Raw genomic sequence first — 14,535 nt, 5'->3', positions numbered from 1 at the left:
ACCATCCTTCACCAGCAATGGAGGAGTGTTCCTATCACTCCACATTCTCTCCTTTATGTGCTGTCCCTTGAGTTTTTTATTTCAGACATTCTGATAGGTATAAGATAGAACTAGTTAGAACCTAGATTTGAGTACTGTGGAAGATAGACCCTTTTTTTGCATGAGTATGCTCTACTCAGCCTTCTTGTCGCTCTAATAAATACCTAATAAAACTGTATAAAGTTGGGGGAATGGCTTAGACTTAGTGGTTCAGAACTCTCCATGGTCATCTGTTTGGTTGCTTTGGCCATGAAGAAACAAAACATCATGCAAACACGATGACGAAACAGAGATGTTACTCTCACCACAGCTGCGAAACAGAGACTAAAAAGAAGAGGTCAGAGAAAGATATGCCTGTCACCCCCATTCCACAAATATTCTTCCATTTCTTCGGTGCAGGCCACACTTCCTATAGCAGTACCTCCCAATAACATCAAGATGTGAATGATGGATGGTGCCCTGATACTTGCCTGTTGCTGTGATGAAATAGTCTAGCATCTCAACTTAAGGAATGAAGGGATTGTTTGGGGCTCAGTGTTCAAGGATATGATAACTACATACATGGTAAGAAAATAAAAGTAGTAGGAGCTTGCAGCCATTGGTCCTACTGAATCTTTGATCAAAAAGAAATAAACTGTGAAGGTGGAAAAAAAAGATTTTTCAAAATTTAAACAGATTCTACCATTTCCTATTTTAAGATTTACCTTGGCTTTGAACTTATTTCTGTGATGCAGAGGTGAACCCAGAGCCCTGAGCATATTAGGCAAGCACTGTCACAGAGTGACATCCTTGGTCCTTTGCTTTTTCATTAAGAGAGATGTCTGGGGTTGGGGGTAGCCATTGCTGCCCTGACTGGGCAGTTCGGATGTTTGTCCTTCTCTTGAGGCCTACATCATGGCTAATCAATGATCTTGCAATGTCCCTTTACCTCCAGCAGAAGTCAACTCTGACTAGAGCAGAACCAAGGGAGAAAGCCTATGGCCAAGGGGTTGTCTCTTTATAGACTTTCTTAAGTCTATCCCATACTATAAGCAGCCAACAAACCCAGAAGTGCTTGTTGACAGGAACCTGGTATGGATGTCTCCGGAGAGGCTCTGCCAGAGCCTTACTGATACAGATTAAGAATCTTGCAGCAAACCATCCAACTGGGCATGGGGACCTCAATGGAGGAGTTAGAGAAAGGAATGAAGGAGCTGAAGGGGTTTGCAATCCCATAGGAAGAACAACAATATCAACCAACCAGACACCCCAGAGCTCCCAGGGACTAAAGCACCAATCAAAGAGTGCACATGGGGGGACCCATGATCCAGCTGCATATGTAGCAGAGGATGGCCTTGTCTGAAATCAATAGGAAGAGAAGCCCTTGGTCCTGTGAAGGCTCATTTCCCCAGTGTAGGGGAATGCCTGGATGTTGAGATGGGAGTGGGTGTGTGGGAGGGGGAGCATCTTCACAGAAGCAGGGGAAGGGAGTATAGGAGAGGGGGAAATTGGGAAAGGGGATAACATTTGAAATATAAATACATAAACTATCCAATAAGAAAAAAGGGGGAAAAAGCACACCCACTTAGACCTCCTTGGCTAACAGTGCTACATATATTCTATCTAATACATGCTAAATAGGTTGAGAAATATGACAAATACTACTATTCTAGCCCTAACAAAACTGGAGTCACTTAAAAGCAATTAATATTTAAATAATATTGGGTAGAGAAGTGGAGCATCTGTGTTAGGTCCCCTCCCCAACAGGCTTATAAAATCATGGAAAGGTTATTAAAAGATTATACAAGCTAAAGGTTAGAGAGAACTGGACCAAAATGGTCACTTCTGGACCATTTCAAACACACTGCAGCTGCAGTTTCCTGCACAGGAGCTGCACGAGATAATGCCAATCAACACTCAGAAAAGGCATATGAACTCCACCCCTAATGGAGGAGCTATGGGCAGCTGATCAGTTTTCTTTGAGGTTATAGTCACTGGTAGATTGGTCATGCTCCAATGGATGGCCCCAGACCCATGAAGGAAATGCATGGACATCACTAATTAAACTCAATGTTCCCACTGTTGGAAAGAAGAGGTGAGGGGATCCAGCAGCTGGAAAGAGAGGGCAGTCAAATAGGATCAAAACACATCTCATACATGTAAGAAACTCACAAAGAATAAATTTAAAATGTTATATTAAAAACAAATGGTCACAAATGATAAACAGGGCAGTTAAGGCAGTTTTACAATGATAATAATGCTAATAATAATAATAATAATAATTAATAATAATAATGAGGAAGAGGTACCTAAAAGCAGAAAGGAAGATATTCTATCATAAACAGTATTGTACCTTAGGTTATAGTGATGAAAATAAAAGAATGTATATATTTTTCTAGAAATAATTGCACATTTATTTTAGCTTAGTTGTGAATTTCAACTGTGGAGTTGATGATGTGAAGGTATCAAGATCGAGTCTCAGTCTCCAGACTATGTGACTAAATGGTTAGTCGATCCATCATACAAGTATGAGGAACACTGAAAAAGGAACCAAAAACTGTCCGAATGCTAGTTCACATCAGGGTGTTTTTATAAAACACAGAAATGGAGCTATTTATCTGATCATAGTATTTTTTCTTTTAGGGCTCCAAACTGGGATTTAGACAGGAAATACAAATTCTTGAGTATTCAGTCAGGGCACTGAATTCCCCTCTTCCCTGGGTATAAGAGGCATGGGGCAATCCAAAGTGAAGCGGTTGGCTTTTGCCTGACACATGGAGCATCTAGAGAGTAGAGTTTGAGGCAATAGGAGCCAAGCTGCTCATGCCACTGTCCTAACCTAGTCCCCATGAACGTGAGAGGGAGGAGAATTTTTAATGAATCTTTCTGTTTCCATGACTGACATTTAGCAAATAATAACTAAGAAAAATAATGACGAATTGATTATAGTCAAATGGAGAGCCAAATTAGTGCTTTCACCAAGAGGTGAAACAAAACACATACTATGAAGTTTAAAGAGAGTAGAGAGTTTACAGAGCATGATTTGGGCTTTATAAGGAAACTTCAAATCACTCATAGAATCTTGATGATGCCTGACAAGCTCAGGCAGTGGGTGGTGTTGACTGAGAAGCATTAAGGACAGGGCCAGTTGCAGGAGGAAGTAACCTCATTTGAAGTCTAGGGCTCACATAACTATATTGAAGAAGAGAGTGTTAGAAACTTTAGAAACTAACTTTTGTTTAATTCAGTTAGTGATATGGAGCCATTATAATCTATTAATCAGGAAACCATATATCAGTCTTATAGCGCATGTAAAATATATTTTGATACTCATATATCAGATGTCTTGAAGTGTAAAAGGAGGAACTCTGGGATGATGATTAAGGCGCACAGATTTCCTAATTGGAGTCTAAAACAAAAAAGGATAGATTTGCTGTGTTCTCTTTTTCTTATATAAATATAAACAGGCTAAGAAAGAAATTAGGGGAACAACTCCCTTCAAAATAGCCACAAATAATATATAGTGTCTTGGGGTAACTCTAACCAAACAAGTGAAAGATCTGTATGACAACAACTTCAATTATCTCAAGAAAGAAATCGAAGAAGATCTCAGAAAATGGAGAGATCTCCTCTGCTCATGGATTGGCAGAATTAACACAGTAAAAATGGCCAACCCACCACAGGCAGTCTACAGATTCAATGCAATTCCCATCAAAATCCCAACACAATTCTTCAAAGGCAAGGAAAGAGTAATTCTCAAATTCATCTGGAAAGGCAAAAAACCCAGAATAGCGAAAACAATTCTTAACACTAAAAGAACATCTAGGGGAAATCACCATCTCTGACCTCAAGATATACTAGAGAGTAATAGTGAAAAAACTGAATAACATTGGTACAGAGACAGACATGTTGATCAATGGAACAGAATTGAAGACCCAGAAATAAAACCACACACTTATAGACACTTGATCTTTAACAAAGAAGCCAAAAATGTACAATGGAAGGAAAAAAAAATCTTCAATGAATGGTGCTGGTCTAACTGGCAGTCTGATGTAGAAAAATGAAAATAGATCCATATTTGTTACCTTGTACAAAGTTCAAGTCCAAGTGGATCAAGGACCTCAACATAAAGCCAGATACAATGAATCTAATAGAAGAGAAAGGGGGAAAGAGCCTTGAACTCATTGGCACAGGGGGAAATTTTCTAAACAGAACTCCAACATCTCACACCCTAAGATCAAGAATTGATAAGTGGGACCTCTTGAAACTGGAAAGCTTCTGTAAAACAAAGGACATAGTCATTAAGACAAATCAGCAACATACAGATTGGGGGGAAAAATTCTTCACTAACCACCAAAAACAACCCAATCAAAAAATGTGGTACAGAACTACACAGAATTCACAGGAGAAGAATCTCGAATGGCTAAGATGCACATAAAGAAATGTTCAAAGTCCCTAGTGATCAGGGAAGTGCAAATCAAAACAACCTTAAGAGCCCACCTCATAACAATCAGAATGGCTAAGATTCAAAACCTCAGGTGATAGCACATCTTGTCAAGGATGTGGAGAAAGGAACACCCATCCATTGCTGGGGAGATTGCAAACTGGTACAACCACTCTAGAAATCAATCTGGAGGTTCCTCAGAAAATTGGAAATAGGTCTACCTGAAGATCCAGATATACCACTCTTGGGCATAAACCCAAAAGATGTACCACCATGCCACAGGAGCACATGCTCCACTATGTTCATAGCAGCCTTATTTGTGATGCCAGAAGCTAGAAACAACCCTGATGTTCCACAACAGAAGAATGGATACAGTTTACAGTGCACTGACTGCTACTCAGCTATTAAGAACGAAGACATCCTGTGGTTTGCAGCAAATGGATAGAACTAGAAAATATCGTTCTGAGTTCATCCTGAGTGAGGTAACTCAGACCTAAAAGGTCATGTATGGTATGTACTCACTAATAAGTTGATATTAGCAAAAAAACAAACAATAATAAAAAAAAGCACTTCAGAATACCCAGGATACAATCCACAGATCTCAAAAAGGTCAACAAGCCGAAGGGCCCAAGTGAGGACTCCTCAATCCCACTTAGGAAGGAGAAGAAAGCAGTCACAAGAAGGGGGAGAGAGGGAAGGACCTGGGTGTGCGAAGGGGGACAGGGAGGGGAAGATGGGAACACGATCTGGTATTGGGAGGGGAAAAAGACTGAAGCCCTGAGGGCCAGCAGAAAGAATGGAAACTGGCAACCTCAGGAGGTAGGAGGTTGGGACTTCTCCAGAAGGTACCAGAGACCTAGGAGGTAAGAGATCCTCAGTACTAAGAGGGAAGGACCTTAGATGAAATGTCCTACAGTAGGGAGAGGGAACTTGTAGAGCCCACCTCCAGCAAAAAGACAGGGCATCAAGTGAGGGATGGAGTTTCGATCCCACAGTGAAAAACTCTGACCCATTATTGTTCCTGTCTGAAAGAACTGCAGGGGTGGAAATGGAGAAGAGACTTCAGGAAAGAAGGTCCAGTGGCAGGCCCAAATTGGGATCCAGCTCAAGGGGAGCTGACACTATTACTGTAGCTATCACAAAAAGGGACCTATCATGACTGCCCTCCAAAAGACCCAACAAGCAGCTGAGTCAGATACAGATATTCATACCTAATCAATGGACAGAAGCTGGTGACCACTGTGGCTGAATTAGGAAAAAGCTGGAAGAAATTGAGAACGAGGGTGACTGTAGGATGGCCAGAAGTCTTAACTAACCTAGACCACCAAGATCTCTCAGACACTGAGCCACCAACAAGGCAGCGTACACCAGCTGATATGAGGCCCAGTACACATATACAACAGAGGACTGCCGGGTCTGGACTCAGTCAGAGAAGAGGCACCTAACCCTCAAGAGACTGGAGGTCCCAGGAAGTGGGGAGGTCTGGTAGGGAGGGGTGGGGGTGGGGTGGGGACATCCTCATGGGGCTGGGAGGGGTTGAGGGGTTGGGAAGAGGTATGGGATGTGGAACAGTCAGAGGGTGGACCAGGAGGGAGATAAAGTCTGGACTGTAAAAAAAAGATTGAATAAAAAATTTTAAAAAAGTAAAGGAAATTTCAACAAAGTTGTTACAGTAGAGATTTTAGTAATTGCTTTTTAAAGCTTTTAATTTGAAGTAAAACATGCATGAGTTTAAAAGAAACACAGAGGGTCTCACTGTGTTTCTTGATGCCAGTTCTCTTTTTGAAGGTCTATCCAGATCCACAGACCTGTTGCGCTCCTTTCAAACTCAGTGGGACATCAGGTCCTGTGCTATGAGTCAGATTCTAAACTATGTGCCTGCTTTAATACAAAAACAAAGGCAAAACCCCTCAGCTCACCCTTGGAGCTGTCCAGCATCCACTCTGTCTGCCTCCTGAGCCCGAAAGCCTACAGCATGAACTACAATTTTTTTCTCTGAAAATGTTCACTGGTCGCTGTGAGAAAAGTCTGTTTTAAAAGGATTACATTTGGGAGGAGTGGAGCCAAGGACCAAGTGTTTAGTTTTTTTTTTTTAAGGAAGGTAATTTTAGAAGTATAAACAGTAAGAGAGAAAGCTACCCCTGCCTAGACATAACAAATGTGCTCCTTGCAGAAACCACTATTCCCAGTGTTTTGAACCCTTGCCAGTGAGAAGAACTAAGACCATCTACCATCGTTCTACTCTCTATACTCTAAATGTTTTATGTCACAGGGATGTAAATGCGAGTTGGAGTTTCCTTTCCAAACTTTTAAAGATCAGATCAGCTAAAACTGATCTGAAATACGATAAATATATAATAATGTATATGTACATGTATATGTTATATGATATAATAACATGTATGGAATGTGAACATATAGATGGAATATATTGTAAATGCTTTTATGTTACTAGTAACGGCAAACTATATTATAAATGTTGTTCATCTTCATGTTTTCATGTGTAAAACAGCACTTTTTTCTTGTTGTTGTTGCGCGCTCCCATTTCATTAGAACCGCCTCACATCAATGGATCTGAAGGGCCTGGAGAGGTATCCGTAATTGTAAATAACCCACTTGAACTGTCCTGCATTGCTTCTGGAATCCCTGCCCCTAAGATTTCCTGGATGAAAGATGGCCGGCCCTTTCTACAGACAGAGCAAGTGCAGACTCTAGAAGGAGGAGCTATTCTTCGAGTGTCCAGTGCGCAGGTAAGTGTCTCCATCCACACGATTATTTTATCTGCTTTAATATTGTATCCCCTAATAAATGATAGCTACTGAGTAACCACATCCGTACATCTGAATACATCACCAATCTCTACGGATTTGCAAAGGGTAGATTGCCTCTATGATATCCGTGACTGGGGAAGTAGAAGGAAGATGAAGAATCTGACAGAACATTGTGAAGAAAAACACATACTTTCTCATTAACTTAAGCACGTTTTCAACACTCCATGTTCTAATATGTTTTCTGAAGCTCCTGCTTTTTTCTATGTAGTTCTTCGCTAACCAGGTTAAGCAACCTAAAACACAATGTCTGAGATTTCAGAGAGCACTTTTGATTCCCCCAAACTAGACAACAGAGGGCTGGAGAAACAGTTTTAGGCAATGAATTTTCAGTAGAATTAGATGGTTATTTTGATTTATTTTTAAGAGACTGATCTGAAATATTAACATATTAAATATATGTCTGGAATATATTGTTATCAATAATTTTTATGCTAACAATAAAGGAAAATTTTATATTATGAAGATTCTTCACCAGTGTCCTGATGCCCTCAGTTGTAAACTTTGGATAAAATAACAGTATCAGTAACAACAACGACAACAACAATAAAGATGATGATGATGATGATGATTATGATGATGATGATGATGATGATGTATTCTGAGAGTCCAAAAGAATATGGTACATGATATGTTGTCTTGGTTTCCAAAGAAACATATAATAGCATAACAATTAAATTCAACAACAAGAATTATAATTCCTGTGACTGCTACGGTCATAATGTCCATCCTGTATGACGCTGAATAGCCAGACTTTATCTTGAAAGAGGCACTGACCATAGTGAGTAAAGGAAGCAGTAGACCTCAGCACAGCAGCTCGCTGTCGTGAAGCATATGACTTCTCCTCCTTTCATTCCAAACATAGCAGGAACACAAAACTTTCAATCCATACACTGAATCAAAACCCTTCAAGAACTTTCCCTCTCTCCCAAGGAAATAAAATGTCTTGAAAGATACAGTGAGATGGCAGACATGCAAACCACTGGAAACAGCCATGAGGTAGAAAGTGAAACATGACCACGCCTCAAGCTTGCCTCTGCTTCTGCTGGTCGAGATGTGTTGTCTTGACAGGCTGTACACACCTGTTATAGCACTTACATTACATTTTACACATCGGAATGACATCTTTTTTTTTTCCGGAGCTGGGGACCGAACCGAGGGCCTTGCGCTTGCTAGGCAAACACTCTACCACTGAGCTAAATCCCCAGCCCCCCCGGAATGACATCTTTTGATGTGCCTCTCAGCTCTCTGCTAATATGCCTGGCCCAAAACATCTTCTCAGCAAATTCTGAAAAGAACAGTATAGACAGTTATTTCTTGAATTATCTTCCATCATAAACTAAGTTTGTGGCTTGCTCCAGGCAAGACCTGTCAATCCTACAATCAAATACACTGATCCAGCTTTGCCATTATACATTCTTCTTCTGAAGCATAGCACGTGTCAATGTCTCTCCAGAATCTAAAAACAACTACTTAATTGTTCAAACTTAGCAGAGTACACTTCAAACCGACACTATAAATAATGACTCTGAGTAGCCAGAAGGAAGCAAGTTGTTGGGAAATATTTCCTAGTGGAAGTAAATTTTGATTTGCTACTAGTGATGCGTTAAGTTTGACACTCTGAAGACAAGTGAAGGGGGTATCGACAATCTAGAGTTGACAAGAGTTGGCAAAGAAGAGTTAGAGGTTTTAAAGAGATGATGAGAAAAATCAAACGTTATTCTCTTGAAAATGGTCTCTCTCTGTCTCTCTGTCTGTCTGTCTCTCTGTGTTTGTGTGTGTGTGCGCATGTGTGTGCATCTGTGTGCGTGTGTGTGTGTGTGTGTGTGTGTGTGTGTGTGTGTGCAGTCTCTCTGTGTGTAGCATATTCATGGTAGTGTGCAGAGCATGTGGAGCCCAGAGCAAAATGTTAGGGGTGGCCCTCTAATGCTGTCAACCTCATTGGGCTTGAGGGGATGACTGTCACTGAGCTAGAAGCTTGCCTTTCAGAGAGGGTGACTGACCAGAGAACTCTCAGATCTGAGCTTCAGAATCCAAAGTGCTAAGGTTATTGACACAGGCATCCTCGTGTATCTCTTTAAATCGCTGCTGGGGATTTGAACTCAGGTCCCCATACTTTCAGAGCTAGTGATCTTCCACACTGAGCTATCTCTCCCAGACCCTTATTTTCTAATTCTTTTTGTTCTTACCAATAAGAAATAAGATTGTTGTGTGGTTATAGTATTGGAAAGGAAAATAAAGCAGAGTATAAAATAAATGACACTAAGCCATTGTTAATTAGGTATAATGAAGCAAGCTTAGGAATAAAGAAAAGGGGGAATTTTCAAACAGCCTTTTTGTCATATCATTGGTAATAAACTATATTATTTACCTTATACATATAAAGTTGTTGATCTATTGTACACAGCGCAAGCCATCTCTAGAGGCAACACACTGAAAACACAAACCACCCACAATGTCTACCCAAGCCCCTTGACTATGTCTCCCACCCACTCCTCCCTCCTCCAGTCAAATACGGGTCTGCCCTAAGCCATTGTTGGTTGTTTGATTTTCTACAGTTTATGTACACAATAGTGAGCACATTTTTGCCTGGTTTCTATTATCTGGAACATTCATTTTGTGATCCATCCACATTGTTGTTTGCATCAAAACATGATTCTTTTTATGACTTTTTAAATCATCTCTTGTTTGCCAGTCACCTGTTATTCTTTATCAGATTGTCTATAGTTGGTGACTACGGAAAGAGAGCTGCTATGCAAATTCATTTAAATATCTTTAAGCAGATTGTTTTATTCTGAGCAAATATCTAAATAAATTTTTTTAATGATCTATGAGAGAAAGGGGCTTTTATGCTCTAAAATTCCAGGCTACAGTTCACAACATTAACATTTTTTCTTTTTTTATTGGATTTTTTTTTATTTACATTTCAAATGTTATCCCCTTTCCTGGTTTCCCATCCCTATCCCATCCCCCTCACTGTTTCTATGAGGGTGATCCCCAACTCAACCACCCACCCCTTCCTACCTCCCTTCCCTGACATTCCCCTACACTGGGGGTCCAGCCTTGGCAGGACCAAGGGCTTCTCCTCCCATTGGTGTCCAACAAGGCCACCCTCTGCTACTGGAGCCATGGGTCTGTCCATGTGTACTCTTTGGATGGTGTTTTGGTCCCTGGGAGCTCTGATTGGTTGGTACTTTATTTTCTAATTCTTAATAAAAAGCTTCTGTGAAGATTTGTCTAATATATGTTTTAACCATTTTTCTGTCTTTTTTTGTTGTTGTCCATTTACTTTTTCCATGAATTAATTTATTTACTTTATATGCCAATCACAACCCCACTTGCCTCAAAGTCTCTCTCTCTCTCTCTCTCTCTCTCTCTCTCTCTCTCTCACACACACACACACACACACATACACACACACATCTCCACACACATCTCCTCCTCCTCCCTTCACCCCTTCCTCTTTGGCTCTGAGAAGAGGAAGATACTTCATGGGGAGCCAACCCACCTAAAGTTACTGCAGGACTAGGTACATCCTGTACCCCGAAGTCAGACAAGACAGTCCAGTAAAGGGAGCAGGATCCACAAGCAGGCAACAGTTAGGGTAGGCTCCAGCTCCAGTTGCTGGAGGACCCACATGAAGTCCAAACTGCATGTCTGCTACATGTGTGCAGGCGGGTGTACTAGTTCCCGCCATGCTCTTTTGTTGGTGGTTCAGTCTCTGAGAGCCCCAAGAGTCCTGGTTAGTTGAGTCTGTTGGTCTCCTTGTGGAACCTCTATCCCCACTCCCACAGGGTTCCTCAATCCTTCCCCCAACTCTGTTTTTCAGACATGTCTTAAATTTATTCAAAGGAATTTGTGAAGCCAGCAAGAGGTTTTTCATAACCTATAAAGTCAAATTTGAATATAATAATTTTAATGCCAGTATTCAGAGAATGTCCAAGTATTAGAATAAATGAAATGGCTGAGGACTTCTTACTTTTTTTTTTTTTTTTTTGGTTCTTTTTTTTCGGAGCTGGGGAATGAACCCAGGGCCTTGCGCTTCCTAGGCAAGCGCTCTACCAGACTTCTTACTTTTATAAAACATGTTTTTGTTAATAGTAAGGCTTACTAGAATAATATCTCCAGATGTGGTGTTCATATAATGCCAAACATATAGATGAAAACTAACATCCAGCAGAAAACATCCAGGAGTATTTCTAAATAATTGGTTTGGATTTTAATCAAATAGATTCTGCCGTCAGTCTGACACTGTAATCAAACAGCGTTCTATCGCTGTATATCTCAGTGACAGATTCGAGATGTGGTATTAATTTGCTTGGCTTAGTAATCTGGTGTTTTGTTTACCAGTTGCTTCTCTAAACATACCACTTCCTTCAGAAAGAGTGTAAATGAAGTTTATGGTTTAACAGATGAAATTTATATAAATGAAGTTTATGGAACTTGAACCTATGAATGTTAATTTCTTCATATTAAATATTGAACATCTGAGTGGCCATACTTGGTGCTATATCTTCTACAAGTACAGATAGACATATATAACTATTTACTTATATATGCCTTTTTATATTCTTATATCAAAACTCCTTCCTAAAACTCTTATACATAACAGAGATGTCGGCCAATGTGCCACATCAAAACACTAACCATAGTGACGAAGTCTGTTTCATCTGCTGCACTTCCTCCCGTAATTTTGCCTTGTATGGTAATCTTGCCAGTTCTAGGGACATTTTATCTTCGTCACCGACACCAGCATGGGAACACTGCATAACTTGCTCCTTTGGGTTTTGTAGGTGGAGGACACAGGAAGATACACCTGCCTGGCATCCAGTCCTGCAGGGGACGATGATAAAGAATATCTAGTGAGAGTACACGGTAACTTTGGTGATTTATGTTGGAACCACATGCAATCCTAGTTAAAAACTGTACTAGAGAAGGTCCTGACATTTCACAGCACTTCATATGGAGATAAGTTGAGAAATGCATATTTTACAAATTTTATTCATTGTGTTAATAATGTATGAGCTCTTTGGGATATAGTTCATTGGAGTTTTGAGTTATTTGTCTTGTTTTCACCCAAACAATTCAAATTTGGTGACTTAAAAATAACAACATAAATTACAATAATGATTAGAATAAAAACAATCCATAGTCTTACCACACAAGGATACAATGTTTTTTTGTGTCTGTGAATATTTTATAGCTGAGCACAGCAGCATATATCTGTAGTCCCGGCTTCTTGGCAAGTTGAGGCAGGAAGATTGCTTAAGCTTAGGGAACTCATTAGGGAAATAAGAAGATCCTTACTATCAAAAAAAGGAACATTTCAGAACACAGAACTTAAGCCACTTTATGTCTCACTTAATGGCGTGATGAACACTCTTGTGTTAACACATATATTCCATAGCGTCATTTTAAGATTGCATGCTGCCATATATCTTACTCCCTTTTTAGAATTATTTAGACATATTAGGATAGTCTGCCTTTTTATCTATGTTGACAATATGTTAGCTATTTCCTTTATTTTTAAATTTTACTGTCCTACGCTGACTCGTTTCATATGCATGCATGTGCACATATGTCCTTTTAAAGATTTTTAAAATCATTGCCTTTTACTTTCCAGACAGTTTGAATTAACTAGGCCCTTTTGAATATTACTTTTATATATAAATTTAAATCACTCTTCATGGGGAGGAGTGTTTGAAAACCAAACAGAAATTGATCTAATTTTCAGTGCCTGACTGACTAGTCAATGCAGATCGTCTGGTATGAAGTTTCCCTGATATCCCTACTGAAAATTAAGGCCTACCTAAGTAAACCCAAATTATGATATACTGAGAAATATGTCTGTATTAATCAGGAAAAATGGACATTGTTCTTCATACTGCGATGGGCAGTTCCTTATTTGATCATTTTTCAGTAGTCAGAGTAAAGTATTACCCAGTGTGGAAGCTGATGGAAGGACAGCACTGTGCCTCTATTTCCTTACTACCCATCAAAGGTGACGATGGTGTAGTTATCTTATTATTCATGTGCTTTGCTGGAAAGATTCCATTATCTAATCAATAGGAAAGTGGTAAGTAATAAAGATCCAATTTGTTAATAATCTGGACCATACATTAGGTGACTAACCATTAAGGTCCATGCCTCCTTTATCGTCCCATAAACTTAGCCATTGTTGGAGACCAAATAGATCAATCATTTACAGCCCGTTTATCAAATGCACTGATACGCTGTTCTCATGCTTAGTGCCTCCTAACATTGCTGGAGTGGATGAAGCCCAGGACTTCACCGTGTTAAGGAACAGGCAGGTGACATTGGAATGCAAGTCCGACGCAGTGCCTCCACCTGTGATCATGTGGCTCAAAAATGGGGAGCAGTTACAGGTAACCTTCCCCCTTGATTCCACAGATCTGTTCTTAAAAGGCAAAATCAGTTGAAAAGCCTTTGCTAGCGGTCAAAACCCAATCACTTCCACCTGCACAGGCGGACCCGGGAGCCTTCGGCCAACTGCCTTCCCTTTCTAGCCTTTGCTTAGTAGTTCATTTGGGCCACAACACAGGTAAACTCATGACCCTCTAGAAACTGACACATTGTTGTATAACCTGCTGTCTATAGATTGAAGTCCTAATTAAACTCTTAGCTCGGTCTTTGACTAAAAGGATAGAAACCATCAAGGGTTCAAAAGAACTGATTACCACGTCTCCAGGAAAAAGCTACTACTGAATTTTCCTGGTTGGAATTTGGACTCTGGAGTAGCCGGGATGCATCTGTAATATCCCTACTGACAGGTTTCTGGGCCCAGAATCCGAAGGAAAAACCAAAGTTCCTCTTACAGCTTCCTATGGTTGGGTGACATCTATGTGCTGACAGAGCAAAGCTTGGAATTCTTGCTAGACTTTTACAGCAAATGAAAGCTGACTCTCAAGGCTTTGGTTATGCTAAATCTAGTAGGCACTGCTTTCCAGAAAACATCCTACAGAGGACTGATAAAGGCTTAATTTGGACCATCTGTCCTGTCTTGTTTCTCCTTGTTTGATGGCATCAGAGGCTTTGTACCCCTGACTTAATCAAAGTCAATGAGACAATGAAAGAGACTTTAGCTATTACACAAGCCAACCTTGCCACATGGCAACTCTGTGGTTCATCCTGGTTATTTTTGCTCTTATCAAATAGCTGAAGGTCTGAAGAGATGACACAGTGGTTAGCATATTTGCTACTCTCTCAGAGAGCATGAGTTCAGTT

General features: G+C 40.2%; 1 protein-coding gene across 6 annotated transcripts in view; it reads left to right on the top strand.

Moving 5' to 3' along the window:
• Positions 1-14,535, top strand: part of Hmcn1 (hemicentin 1) — a 469,150-nt gene that overhangs the window by 375,816 nt on the left and 78,799 nt on the right. For all 6 annotated transcript variants that reach the window (XM_039090457.2, XM_039090458.2, NM_001271292.1 and 3 more), the window contains 3 exon segments: positions 7,016-7,212; positions 12,084-12,165; positions 13,540-13,676. In XM_039090457.2, the coding sequence (XP_038946385.2) occupies positions 7,016-7,212; positions 12,084-12,165; positions 13,540-13,676 (416 nt within the window).

This window comes from Rattus norvegicus, chromosome 13 (genome assembly GCF_036323735.1).
Source record: "Rattus norvegicus strain BN/NHsdMcwi chromosome 13, GRCr8, whole genome shotgun sequence".
NCBI classification, from domain to species: domain Eukaryota; kingdom Metazoa; phylum Chordata; class Mammalia; order Rodentia; family Muridae; genus Rattus; species Rattus norvegicus.
The sequence above is the reverse complement of the archived record's forward strand: the minus strand, read 5'-3'. Positions and strand labels throughout refer to the sequence as shown.